Raw genomic sequence first — 12840 nt, 5'->3', positions numbered from 1 at the left:
GACTCCTGTAGAATCCTCCACTATTTTTTTGTTTTGTAAGTATTAGTCAAGTGGAGAAGTGCCAGTTTATTTTCGACAGTATTCTAGAAATAAGCAGTGGATTTTCCCCAAGTCCATTTAATAACGGTCTATGGACTTTTCCTTTAGGAAGCCATCCAAACCTTTTTAAAACCCCGCTAAGCTAACTGCCTTTACCACATTCTCTGGCAATGAATTCCAGAGTTTAATTACACGTTGAGTGAAGAAATATTTTCTCTGATTCTTTTTAAATTTACTACTTTCTAGCTTCATTGTGTGGCCCCTAGTCCTAGTAGTTTTGGAAAGAGTAAACAAGTGATTCACGTCTACCTGTACCACTCCACTCATTATTTTATAGACTTCTATCATATCTCCCCTCAGCCGCCTTTTCTCCAAGCTGAAGAGACCTAGCCGCTTTAGCCTTTCCTTATAGGGAAGTCATCCCATCCCCTTTATCATTTTTGTCGCCCTTCTCTGTACCTTTTCTAATTCCACTATATCTTTTTTGAGATGCGGTGACCAGAATTGCACACAATATTCGAGGTGCACCATGGAGCGATACAAAGGCATTATAACATCCTCATTTTTGTTTTCCATTCCTTTCCTAATAATACCTAACATTCTATTTACTTTCTTAGCCGCAGCAGCACACTGACCAGAAGGTTTCAACATATCATCGACGACGACACCTAGATCCCTTTCTTGGTCCGTGACTCCTAACGTGGAACCTTGCATGACGTAACTATAATTCGGGTTCCTCTTTCCCACATGCATCACTTTGCACTTGCTCACATTAAACGTCGTCTGCCATTTAGACGCCCAGTCTCCCGGTCTCATAAGGTCCTCTTGTAATTTTTCACAATCCTCTTGCGATTTAACAACAGCAAATTTAATTACCTCACTAGTTACTCCCATCTCTAGATCATTTATAAATATGTTAAAAAGTAGCGGTCCCAGCACAGACCCCTGGGGAACCCCCATTATCTACGAACCCAAGAACCGAACCTTGCAGCACACCACTGGTAACATCCTTTTCCTCCCAATGAGCTGCATTTACCACTACCCTCTGTCACCCTCCACTCAACCAGTTCCTAATGCAGTCAGTCAGAGGTTTTCTCAGCTGTATCATACATTTACATGGAAAACACAGGAAACATTTTGCACCCAAGGAGAAGACCTCCTGCCGCATAGACAGAAATCGCTTCCTCCTTTCTTGTTTATTTTTTTATTTATTTTATTTTTTTGATGCATCAGGATAAATATGCAGTTTAGAACTCAAGGCACTGTTTACAAAGGTGCACTAGCATTTTTAGCACGCACTAAAAACGGTAGCCCACCTTTGTAAATAGGACTCTAACTGATTTAACATTTTAATATTGAAAATATCAACGTATAAAAGAGTTCTTATCCTGCACAACAGCACAATACAACACCAGTGTAGCAAAATCTCCAGAAGCATCTAACAGTCCAGTGACATCTAAGTGGAATCAGAAGCCAGAGCAGGGTCTTCTCTCCTGCTTAACTGTCCATACATAAGATATATAGTAACATAGTAACATAGTAGATGACGGCAGAAAAAGACCTGCGCGATCCATCCAGTCTGCCCAACAAGATAAACTCATATGTGCTACTTTTTGTGTATACCCTACCTTGATTTGTACCTGTCCTTTTCAGGGTACAGACCATATAAGTCTGCCCAGCACTATCCCTGCCTCCCAACCACCAGCCCCGCCTCCCACCACCGGTTCTGGCACAGACCATATAAGTCTGCCCAGCACTATCCCCGCCTCCCAACCACCAGCCCCGCCTCCCACCACCGGTTCTGGCACAGACCTTATAAGTCTGCCCAGCACTATCCCCGCCTCCCACCACCGGCTCTGGCACAGACCGTATAAGTCTGCCCAGCACTATCCCCGCCTCCCACCATCGGCTCTGGCACAGACCGTATAAGTCTGCCCAGCACCATCTCCGTCTCCCGCCACCGGCTTTGCCACCCAATCTTGTCTAAGCTCCTTAGGATCCATTCCTTCTGAGCAGAATTCCTTTATGTTTATCCCACGCATAATATATACATAATATATAAATAATATATACATAAGATATATTATTTAGTAGTGGTAAAGTGGTTCCAGGAAATCTCAAACCTTACTTCAAATATCTATAAAAGAGATCTTTTGGCAACATAGACAAGACTTGTGGAAAATTCAAAACTCTAATATTCAAATGTCTAGCAGCATTTCCCATATTCTCTGTCTTTCTGTGTACAACAGTCTTCCCCAGTACTGAAGCAGCTTCTTTCATGGTCTTAAACCTCATGTTCCCATGTATCAACCTTCTGAGCCATTGCACAGGACCCGGCCTCAACAGCTTGAGATTTCACTGAGCAAAAAGTAAACAGAGCTTGTGCAGAGCTGCGGACGCAGATCATATTTCCTCGAAAGTTATCTCTGTAGATCTTGCCAAGGGCGACAGTCAGCAAAGCAGGCATGATTTGGGTCACCTCGCCCCACCTCACCTTCATGGGAGCTCTGTAACTCTTCTTAATTAACACTCATGCCCAGATGATTGAAAGCCCCACGCTGTTCCAAACAGCGCGGGGCTTTACTGCCCCTATGATCAGAGATAATAGCATGCAAATTTATGCATGTTATTATCTCTGATCAACGGGTAAAGTGCGGGAGGATTGTACCTGAGCTCCGTCCTTGTTTGACAGGTCTGGGCGGTCAAAAGCCCAGACCTGTCAAACACAGGGGCTGGAGGTCTATGGGATCACCAGACCCCAAACAGCATGGCCCTAGTGGCCTAGTGCCCCCACCAAACCACTACCTCAAGCCAGGATGCACTGGGCAGGGCTGAGCGCTGCCATTTTCAAGACAGCACTGCTGGAAGGGGAGGGAGTCTACCTCCCTCCTTCAACAAAAGTACGGGGGTGGGGAAGAGGGCCACTAGACCACCAGGTTGGGGGGGGGGACTTCATTTGCATCCTACTGGGCCACCAGGGCTTTTTTTGGGGGGGGGTACCGGGGGTTAGGGGGGCAGGAGACTCACTGGATCTCCAGGCCTCCCAAACTTGTGTTGGGGTCAAGGGGACTGGAGACCCTGTGTCACTGGCTTGAGGTGAGGGGATCGGGGTTCCTGTTCCTGCAGGGGGGCTGCATTGGGGAGAATTTATTTTAGTTACATTTGTACCCCGCGCTTTCCCACTCATGGCAGGCTCAAGAATGGGTGGCCTGCTAGCATGCAAATGCAGGCTGGACAGAGCTCACCATTCCTCCCCAACGGTCTGCAAACCCTAATGCTAGCTCCGAGCTGGCGTAGGGTTTGCCATGGACAGTGTGCCAATGTTTGGCATGCTGCTCACTGATCATTGGGGAGGAATATGTTTAGCATGTATTTGCATGCTACTTGCACTGAGCCCTATTTTGCGTGCATTTGCATGCTAGTTTCATTCAGAGCCCACGAGCACGTTGTTTCACTCGCTCGGGGACTCTGATCCTGGGGCAGTAGCATGGCACTAAGAGTTTCTAGCGCCTGCTTTTGCTTCTGATCATTGGCCTGTCAGTGATGCCATTACTGGCTGGCCCTCGCTTTCTCTCTGTTGTGGAATGTTCTTGGCTGTACTGTCCCTCAACCACAGTGCAGAGTGTCACCTCCTCTCCCCGTGACAAAGCCAAATCCGAGCACTGATTGCTGGCGGTGGGCTGGGAGACACCAGGCTTGGCAAAAGATCACTGCCCGAAGGAGGGCCACTCCCTGTACAGCCCTGTGACACAGGAATCTCCAAAGATGCTGATCAAAGGCCATAGTCAGCATTAGATAGGAGGGGGAATCCTTGCCTTGCCCCAGTGCTTCTCCACCCAATCCTCAGGATACACCCAGCCAATCAGGTTTTCAGGATATCCACAATGAATATGCATGACATAGATTTGCATGCACCACCTCTTTGGTATAGCAAAGAATCTTGCAAGGGGGAGAAGCAATATTAAAACATCTGTTACCCAGAACTCAACTCAGTCTGGCAACTCCATTGACCATTGTGTAACCAACCCACCCCCCTCTAAACTAATGTTTATAGAGGTTATTATCCTGCTTAAAATCAAAATAGAAAAACGCCTATATTGTGACCCAAATCGGGAGATAGATGTTTATCTCACAAAAACGAATAAAGCGGTATAATCGAAAGCCGAATTTGGACGTTTTCAACTGCACTCCATCGCGGATGCGGACAAAGTTGATGGGGGGGGTGTCGAAGGCGTGGTGAAGGCAGAACTGGGGCGTGGTTATCGGCCGAGGAGAGATGAGCGCCTTTCGCCAATAATGGAAAAAAAAGTATGCGTTTGTAGCTAGAATTTAGGGCACTTTTCCTGGACCCTGTTTTTTCACGAATAAGGCCCCAAAAAGTGCCCTAAATGACCAGATTACCCCCAGAGGGAATCGGGGATGACCTCCCCTGACTCCCCCAGTGGTCACTAATCCCCTCCCACCACAAAAAATGATGTTTCACAACTTTTTATTTTTACGTTTGAGGAGCGTGCCAGGTGCCCTTGACCTGGATTGGCCACTGTCGGTGACAGGATGCTGGGCTAGATGGACCTTTGGTCTTTCCCAGTATGGCACTACTTATGTACTTATGTACCATCAAATGTCATACCCACCTCCCTGGCAGCAGTATGCAGGTCCCTGGAGCAGTTGTTAGGGGGTGCAGTGGACTTCAGGCAGGTGGACCCAGGCTCATCCCCCCCACCTGTTACACTTGTGCTGGTAAATGGGAGCCCTCCAAACCGCCCCCCAAACCCACTGTACCCACATGTAGGTGCCCCCCTTCACCCCTTAGGGCTATAGTAATGGTGTAGACTTGTGGGCAGTGGGTTTTGAGGGGGATTTGGGGGGCTCAACACCCAAGAGAAGGGTGCTATGCACCTGGGAGCTGTTTTACCTTTTTTTTTTTTTTTTAAAGTGCCCCCTAGGGTGCCCGGTTGGTGTCCTGGCATGTGAGGGGGACCAGTGCACTACGAATCCTGGCCCCTCCCATGAATAAATGTCTTGGAGTTATTCGTTTTTGAGCTGGGCTCTTTCGGTTTCCATTATCGCTGAAAAACAAAAACGCCCAGCTCAAAAAAAAGATAAACATCCATGTTTTTTGAAAATACGGTTTGGTCCGCCCCTTCACGGACCCATTCTCGGAGATAAACGCCCATGGAGATAGACGTTTCCGTTCGATTATGCCTCTTCACGTGCTTTAAAAATGTTTCACCTATTAATGAACTTTACATGCATTCATTTCTGAAACAAACTGGGAAACAAAAACCCTGAAAACTGGCCAACCCCCTCCCCTCCCCCCACCCCACACACACACACACAAAATGATCTGAAAATATTTTAATGCACCCTCCTAATTTAAGGGCCCTTTTATTAAACAGTGTCTGATGGCACACAGGAAGGTTTCTCAGTACATCTGTATTATCACTTTCATGTACTTCTGTAGCTCCATTCACACCTCCTCTTCCATTTTTACAGTGTAGTGGAAACTGCCCCCCCAAAAAAATCTCAAAATAGTGGCATTAGAAAAGGTGCAGAGAAGGGTGCCGAAAATGATAAAGGGGATGGAATTGTATTTATTTATTTATTTATTGCATTTGTATCCCACATTTTCCCACCTCTTTGCAGGCTCCATGTGGCTTACAATACATATTGGATAATGGAAATGTGAGGAAATTAGACAATTGGTGTTGCAGAAGGATTTGGGTTACATGGTAATGTAATACATAATAGTAAGAAAAAAAAACCCCAGAAGGTATTAATTTACATTCAGGGTATATGTGGGAAATTCAAATGACTTGGTTCCTATGAGGAAAGTCTGAAGCGGCTAGGGCTCTTCAGCTTGGAGAAAAGGCGGCTGAGGGGAGATATGATAGATGTCTATAAAATAATGAGTGGCGTGGAAAGGGTAGATGTAAAGCGTCTGTTTACCCTTTCCAAAAATACTAGGACTAGGGGGCATGCGATCAAGCTACAAAGTGGTATATTTAAAGCGAATTGGAGAAAATGTTTCTTCACTCAACGTGCAATTAAACTCTGGAATTCATTGTCAGAGTATGTGTTAAAGGCAGATAGCTTAGCAGAGTTTTAAAAAGTTTTGGACGGTTTCCTAAAGGAAAAGTCCATAGACAATTATTAAATTGGGGAAAATCCACTATTTCTGGGATAAGCAGTATAAAATGTTTTGTACATTTTTGGGATCTTGCCAGGTATTTGTGACCTGGATTGGCCACTGTTGGAAACAGGATGCTGGGCTTGATGGACCTTTTGGTCAGTCCCAGTATGACAATACTTATGTACACCCTCCTAATTTAACGGCCCTTTTTATTAAAGGGTGTTAAGCCCTTAACACACTGTTAGCACACGCAAATAGGCAACCACAGAAATACGTTAAAGCGTTTTGCAGTATTTTGCCTAATTGTGCGCATTAATCCACGTTTCTGATTTTTCAAATGTATTTTTCAGAGGTAGCGTGTCATGAACGGAGGGTGGGCATTCCCGTGTTATCCGGTTAGCACGTTATGATTAGAGCTCACCAACTGGATAATGCAGAGTTAACAGGGGAGACATAGCCCATTGATTTCTAAGCATAGTAAATGATGGCAGATAAAGACCATCCAGTCTGCCCAACAAGATAAACTCATTTTACATGGCATGTGATACTTTATACCAGAGTTTGATTAGTCCTTGCCATTCTCAGGGCACAGACTGTATAATTTCTCTAACCAACCTGCAAATCTAAAAAAAAGTGCCACATTAAATTTGGGTTTAGCACAGGGGAAAGTGCTGCATTAAAATCATGGACGCCAACTTTTCAAAATTATTGGGGGTGCTAAACCCAGTGGAAATGCTCTCTTCTTGGACACAGTCAAGAAATGTGTTCAATATTGGGGGTGTTCAAGCACCCACAGAGCTGGCTCCTATGATTAAAATGCATTAAGCCCGTTTAGTAAAAGCCCCCCCCCCTTTTTTTTTAGGTACTGGGATTATTTTGACTGTTTATCTCCATTAGGAGAACACGGCTGTGCTTGGGGATTGTAAGCTCTCCAGAGCAGGGACTGTCCTTCCCCTTGTGAAACTTGTACAGCGCTGCGTAACCCTGGCAGCGCTATAGAAATGCTAAGTAGTAGTAGTAGTAAATCCACCTTAAGGACTGCGTCACATGCGTCAGACTGTGGGTGGGTGGGAGCTCTGAAGGTGTGTGTCCCACAAAACTCAGCAGCAGTGAGACGCAGCAAGAAATCACTCTCACCCAGGATTCAGGATGGAGCTTTACGACGTTCCCGGCCACAAACTGGACGAGTGGATCATGAACAATCTACAGTCAACGAGCACGTTCAATAAAGAGTTAAAGAACGCAGTCCATAGGATCGCCGAGATTCTGAAGACACAAGAGGGAGTCATCAAAGTGGTGAAAGTGGGTCCTTTGGTAAAACGGTGCATTGTGTTTTAAGCTTAAGGCAGCGGTGTCTCTCGCTGCTTCTTGGCACATATAATCTGCAAAGCTGAATTATTTTCTGAAACTGGTACAAGTTTTGATTCAATTGAAAGTGAAAGGATTAGAGGAAGTTGAACAGGAAATTATCGTTATTGCAAATACTACGAACAAGATTACAATGTCGCATTCCACCTTTTTAAGTAGTATTTTAAGATGAAATACGTTCAGGTATTGTTGGTATTTCCCTGTCCCCAGAGGGTTTGCAAGCTAATTCTTGTACCTGAGGCAGTGGAGAGTTAAGTGACTTGGCCAAGATCCCAAGGCGTAGCAGCTGAAGAATTTGAACTGAGATTGGTGCTTTATATACCTTCAGTGCTTTATAACGTGTTCAGATCCTTTATAGATCTCCAAGGCATTTGTACTGGCATGAGAAGAGTGTGGCATTGTGCCTTGGTGAGATGGATGTAGATCTTGAATCACTTCTTTGTTGAAATGGTACACAAAATGTATAGTCCTAACTCTGCCTGTTATAACAAATAAGGCAGGTGTGAGATATTAGCAATGGCAAACTGTCACATAGGTGTCTGATGGCACACAGGAAGGTTTTTTGGTACATCTGTCATCACTCGTCTTCCGCCAGGGTCGCTTTACTCATACTACCCCTCTCCTCAAGTCGCTTCACTGGCTCCCTATCCGTTTTCGCATCCTGTTCAAACTTCTTCTACTAACCTATAAATGTACTCACTCTGCTGCTCCCCAGTATCTCTCCACACTCGTCCTTCCCTACACCCCTTCCCGTGCACTCCGCTCCATGGATAAATCCTTCTTATCTGTTCCCTTCTCCACTACTGCCAACTCCAGACTTCGCGCCTTCTGTCTCGCTGCACCCTATGCCTGGAATAAACTTCCTGAGCCCCTACGTCTTGCCCCATCCTTGGCCACCTTTAAATCTAGACTGAAAGCCCACCTCTTTAACATTGCTTTTGACTCGTAACCACCACTCGCCTCCACCTACCCTCCTCTCCTCTTTCCTCTACACATAAATTGATTTGTTTGCTTTATTTATTGTCTACTAGATTGAGCAGGGACTGTCTTTCTTCTATGTTTGTGCAACGCTGCGTACGTTTTGTATCGCTATAGAAATGCTAAATAGTAGTAGTAGTAGTAGTACTTTCATGTACTTCTGTAGCGCTTCCATTTTTAGAGTAGTGAAAACTGCCCCCCACCAAAAACCCCCCAAATGATCTGAAAATATTTTCATGCAACCTCCTAATTTAATGGCCCTTTTATTAAAGGGTGTTAAGCCCTTAATACGCTGTTAGCAGACGCAAATAGGTAACCACAGAAATGCGTTAAGGCGTTTTGCAGTATTTTGCCTAATTGTGCGCATTAATCCACATGTTTCTGATTTTTCAAATGTATTTTTCTGAGGTAGCATGTCATGAGTGGAGGGTGGGTGTTATCCAGTTAGTGTTAGCACATTATGATTGGCGCTCGCTAACCGGATAATGCAGAGTTAAAACGGGAGATGTAGTCCATCAACTTCTTGCAAACACAACCTGCAACATTTGTTTTTAATCCCTAAAAATGTGCCACATTAAATTTGGACACAGTCTTGTGGTTTCTGCAAGCTTACATTAGTTACAACCATAATTTCAGTAATTTTTGTGTCTAAAGGTTTTAACTCTTTCTAATTCCTCAGGATTTTCACCTGATGTGGGTCTGGGTTTGCCCTTATATCTAGATTTCAGAAGTACATAGATGCCACAGCTCAAAGCCAGAACTGGAATGCCCTCTCAGGACTGAACTACTACTACTACTATTTAGCATTTCTATAGCGCTACAAGGCGTACGCAGCGCTGCACAAACATAGACCCTGCTGCTAGTTCCAGCTTCTTGGCTTGGAAACTGTTTTTTCTTTTCTAGCAGTGGGGGTGTGCCCAGTGGTAATCTGATAGCAGAGCTGCCAAGTTGCCCATTCCAGGAGGGAGGCATTTTGGCCAGTCCTGGATTTCTGCCAAACTCATTTTGGTGTATTTTTTTTTTTTTTTAATGTATTTATTGGCATTTATACCCCACATTATCCCAAGCATTCTTGAGTTCAATGTGGCTTACAAACAACTTGAGATTACAGAGTGAGTACTATATACAGCTTGTGTTTAAAGAAAGATTATTAACAAAGAAAGGTAGCCATTATTGATGATTTCAGGAGACAATAACAATGGAGAATCTATATATATAAAAGGCAACCCCAACGTTCTGAAGCCTCCACGGAAGTTGAGGCGCCCGAGATTTCCGGTGTGCCCTGGAGTGTCTGCACCGCCCTCGCGTCAAAACGTCATGACGCATCAAAATGTCATGACGTCGAGGGCGGAGCTATTGACACTCCAGGGCCGAAACGGCCCACAGCGAACAAGGCAAGAAGCTTCGAGGGACGGAGGGAGGGCGAACAAGGCAAGAAGCTTCGAGGGACGGAGGGAGGGCGAACAAGGCAAGTAGCTTTGAGGGACGGAGGGAGGGGGCCCCTTGCTAGCGCCCGTTTCATTCCGCTCAAACGGGCATTTTTTCCTAGTATATGTATATTCACTATTATGGGACCTGCAGCTCTGACCTCAATGGATAGAATCATGGACTACAAATACTACACTGCTTTGGGATGTAAATTTAAAACCAGAACCGGCCAAAATGTCTCCCTCCTGGAATGGGTAATTTGGCAGTTCTGAATCCGTGGTGCAGAGCTGCTAAGTTACCCATTCCAGGAAGGAGACTTTTTTTGGTTGGGCCTGGATTTCTGCCATCTTCATCCTGGTGCACTATGGGACCTGAAGCACTGATTTCAATGGATAGAATCCTGGACTAGAAATATTACACTGCTTTGGGATGTAAGTTTAAAACCAGGACCGGCCAAAATGTCTCCCTCCTGGAATGGGTAACTTGGCAGCTCTATCTGATAGGGTCGCACGCTGCCAGATTACTGCCGAGTTATCGCTGGAGCCCTCACCACCTCCTAAATTAAAAGGCAGTAAGGGCTCCAGCATAGCCATTTACTGCCCCCTTGTAAAATATTTTTTTTTTTTGTTAAAGTGGCCTTGGTGTACTGCAATCCCACACACCAACACCACAACAGGCCACCTTTTACCGTTATAACCATTAGGCTGCTCCTCTGCTTCCATAAAATGGGCATGGGCCACTGCTATACAGTTCGCACGAGAGTAACATAGTAAATGACGGCAGATAAAGACCACTTTTGCTTTGTGGTGACAAGATGTTGGACACGAGGAAGTGAAGGATGCCAGGGAGACTTTTACTAAAGCTTAGCTCTAGTTAACTGCAGCAGGGCCTATTTTACTCATATGGGCCCTGCTGCAGATAACTAGAGCTAAGCTTTAGTAAAAGACTCCCTGACATCCTTCACTTCCTCGTGTCCGACATCTTGTCACCTCAAAGCAAAAGTGTTGCATGTTCACTCGATGTGAAACAGTGAGAAATGAAGTTTAATGTGCTTATTTTCTATCACCAGTAATATCACATTTTAACACTTTTTTTTTTACTTGAGATACAGCCTTTCAGAAGTTACAATAGTTTCACATTTCAAGAAGATTTGTTTCTCATTTCATGCAAATATTGTACATATGACACTTACTTTCAGGAAACAATCTATCTGTCCAATACACATGTATGTCTCAGGACAGAATAATGTCTTCATATTTCAGTACTTTGCATTGTCTCCTACAGCCAACACCACTACATAGTACTTTAAATATCACTGTTGTGCTATTCCCTGCAGTAAGTCTCTTGCCATCTCCCTATGAATTGAACTTTCAGATGATCCCTCACAAGATAGGCCTACAATGTTCCCTACAAATGCTGGCCTCCAGCCTTTCTCTTCCCTCACAGACAGTGTCCTGCCCTTGTGGAAACAGGAAATATGTCATCATAGGAAGGCGGGACACTGTGAGGGAAGGGAAAGACAGGAGGCGAGCCCGCTTGCTGTGCTTTTTTCTTCACTGTCATCGCTGCAACTGAAAATAAAAGGTTTAAGCGCGTGTGGGGGGCAGAAAGGAATGGAGAGGAGGGCTGTCGGGGAGCTGAGGGTGGGAAGGAGGGACCGAAAGCTGCCACAGCGTTGTGCCGGCCCTGCGTTTGGGGGGGGGGCAATGCCCCCCCTTACCCCCCCCCCCCAAACTACACCCATGATTGCCTCTCTTATATCCAAATCTCTCCCATGAATTATCATTGTGGGTATCTTGAAGACCAGACTGGCTTGGTGTGTCCCAGGGCCTGGGTTGAGAAACCCTACTCTGGACTTTAGGCTCCAGGAGATTTCCTCCCCCTCCCTCCAGAGGTCCTCTTCTTTTTTGAGTTTACCGGGTGAAAGGACCACTCCCAGAGAAAAGCCCTGTTTCAGGATGTACAACACTACTGTTAATGGGGTGGCTCATTAAAATGTAGCCAACTTCAGATTATGATGAAAATAGCTCTTTCCAATTCTATATTCTAGAAAATAAATTCCCACCTGTACACACTATTTATTTAGTTCTAGAGAAAGTTCTTCCTGTTTTCTCTGTGCCATTTTGTAATCCCAGGTTCCTTCACAATTGCTAAGATCCCTCCTCTAGCCACTGTGCTGTTCACTATGAGTTGGACAGGGTTCATTGTCGCCATGAAATCTCTCCATGTGTGTTACAGGGTGGCTCCACGGGGAAGGGCACTCTCTTGAAGGACACATCTGATGCAGATCTGGTTATCTTCCTCCAGTGCTTCAAATCTTTTCAGGACCAGCGTGAAATCCGTGGACCCGTCATCAGTAAAATCTACCAGATGCTGAAGAAATGTCGCCAAAGCATTGCCTTTGATATGGACATTCCAGAGCCAAAGGAAAGACGGGACCCTTGGGGCAACCTCATAACGCCCCGGTCTCTGACTTTCACTATCAAGTCAAGAAAAGGGTCCCCACCTATTGAAGTGGATGTTCTTCCTGCATTCGATGCTATAGGTCAGTCGTCTTCACTATTTTTCTAGCAGGGGTCATGTTGGCAAACAAACTTCAATGTGAGAGCCAAGATTATTGCTGGTCACAGCAGACAGCACACTAGATGGTGGAGGGGGAATGGAAGCGGAAATTCTCCACACAGCTATCCTGAAGGGTTCCCTTTCTGAAATGGTCAGCCTGGCTGCTCAGGTGCATTCTGAGTAATTTATGTAGCTAAAGTTATCTTCCCACTCCCTCCTACACATTCTTTTTTCTTTTTCAAGTCCATCTTCCTCCCACACATTTTCTATCCCTGTTTTCCAGCACACTCTCCTCCTATTCCATCCCAGCTAGTCCCAATCCCATCTCGTCC

At 45.2% G+C, this 12840-nt stretch overlaps 1 protein-coding gene across 1 annotated transcript in view; it reads left to right on the top strand.

The window, feature by feature from the left end:
• LOC115479913 (2'-5'-oligoadenylate synthase 3-like) overlaps positions 1–12840 on the top strand; it is a 68306-nt gene that overhangs the window by 33683 nt on the left and 21783 nt on the right. The window contains exons 7-8 of the mRNA XM_030218238.1: positions 7287–7474; positions 12185–12491. Coding sequence (XP_030074098.1) covers positions 7287–7474; positions 12185–12491 — 495 coding nt within the window. The remainder of the gene's footprint in view (positions 1–7286; positions 7475–12184; positions 12492–12840) is intronic.

Source organism: Microcaecilia unicolor, chromosome 11 (genome assembly GCF_901765095.1).
Source record: "Microcaecilia unicolor chromosome 11, aMicUni1.1, whole genome shotgun sequence".
NCBI lineage: Eukaryota > Metazoa > Chordata > Amphibia > Gymnophiona > Siphonopidae > Microcaecilia > Microcaecilia unicolor.
The sequence above is the reverse complement of the archived record's forward strand: the minus strand, read 5'-3'. Positions and strand labels throughout refer to the sequence as shown.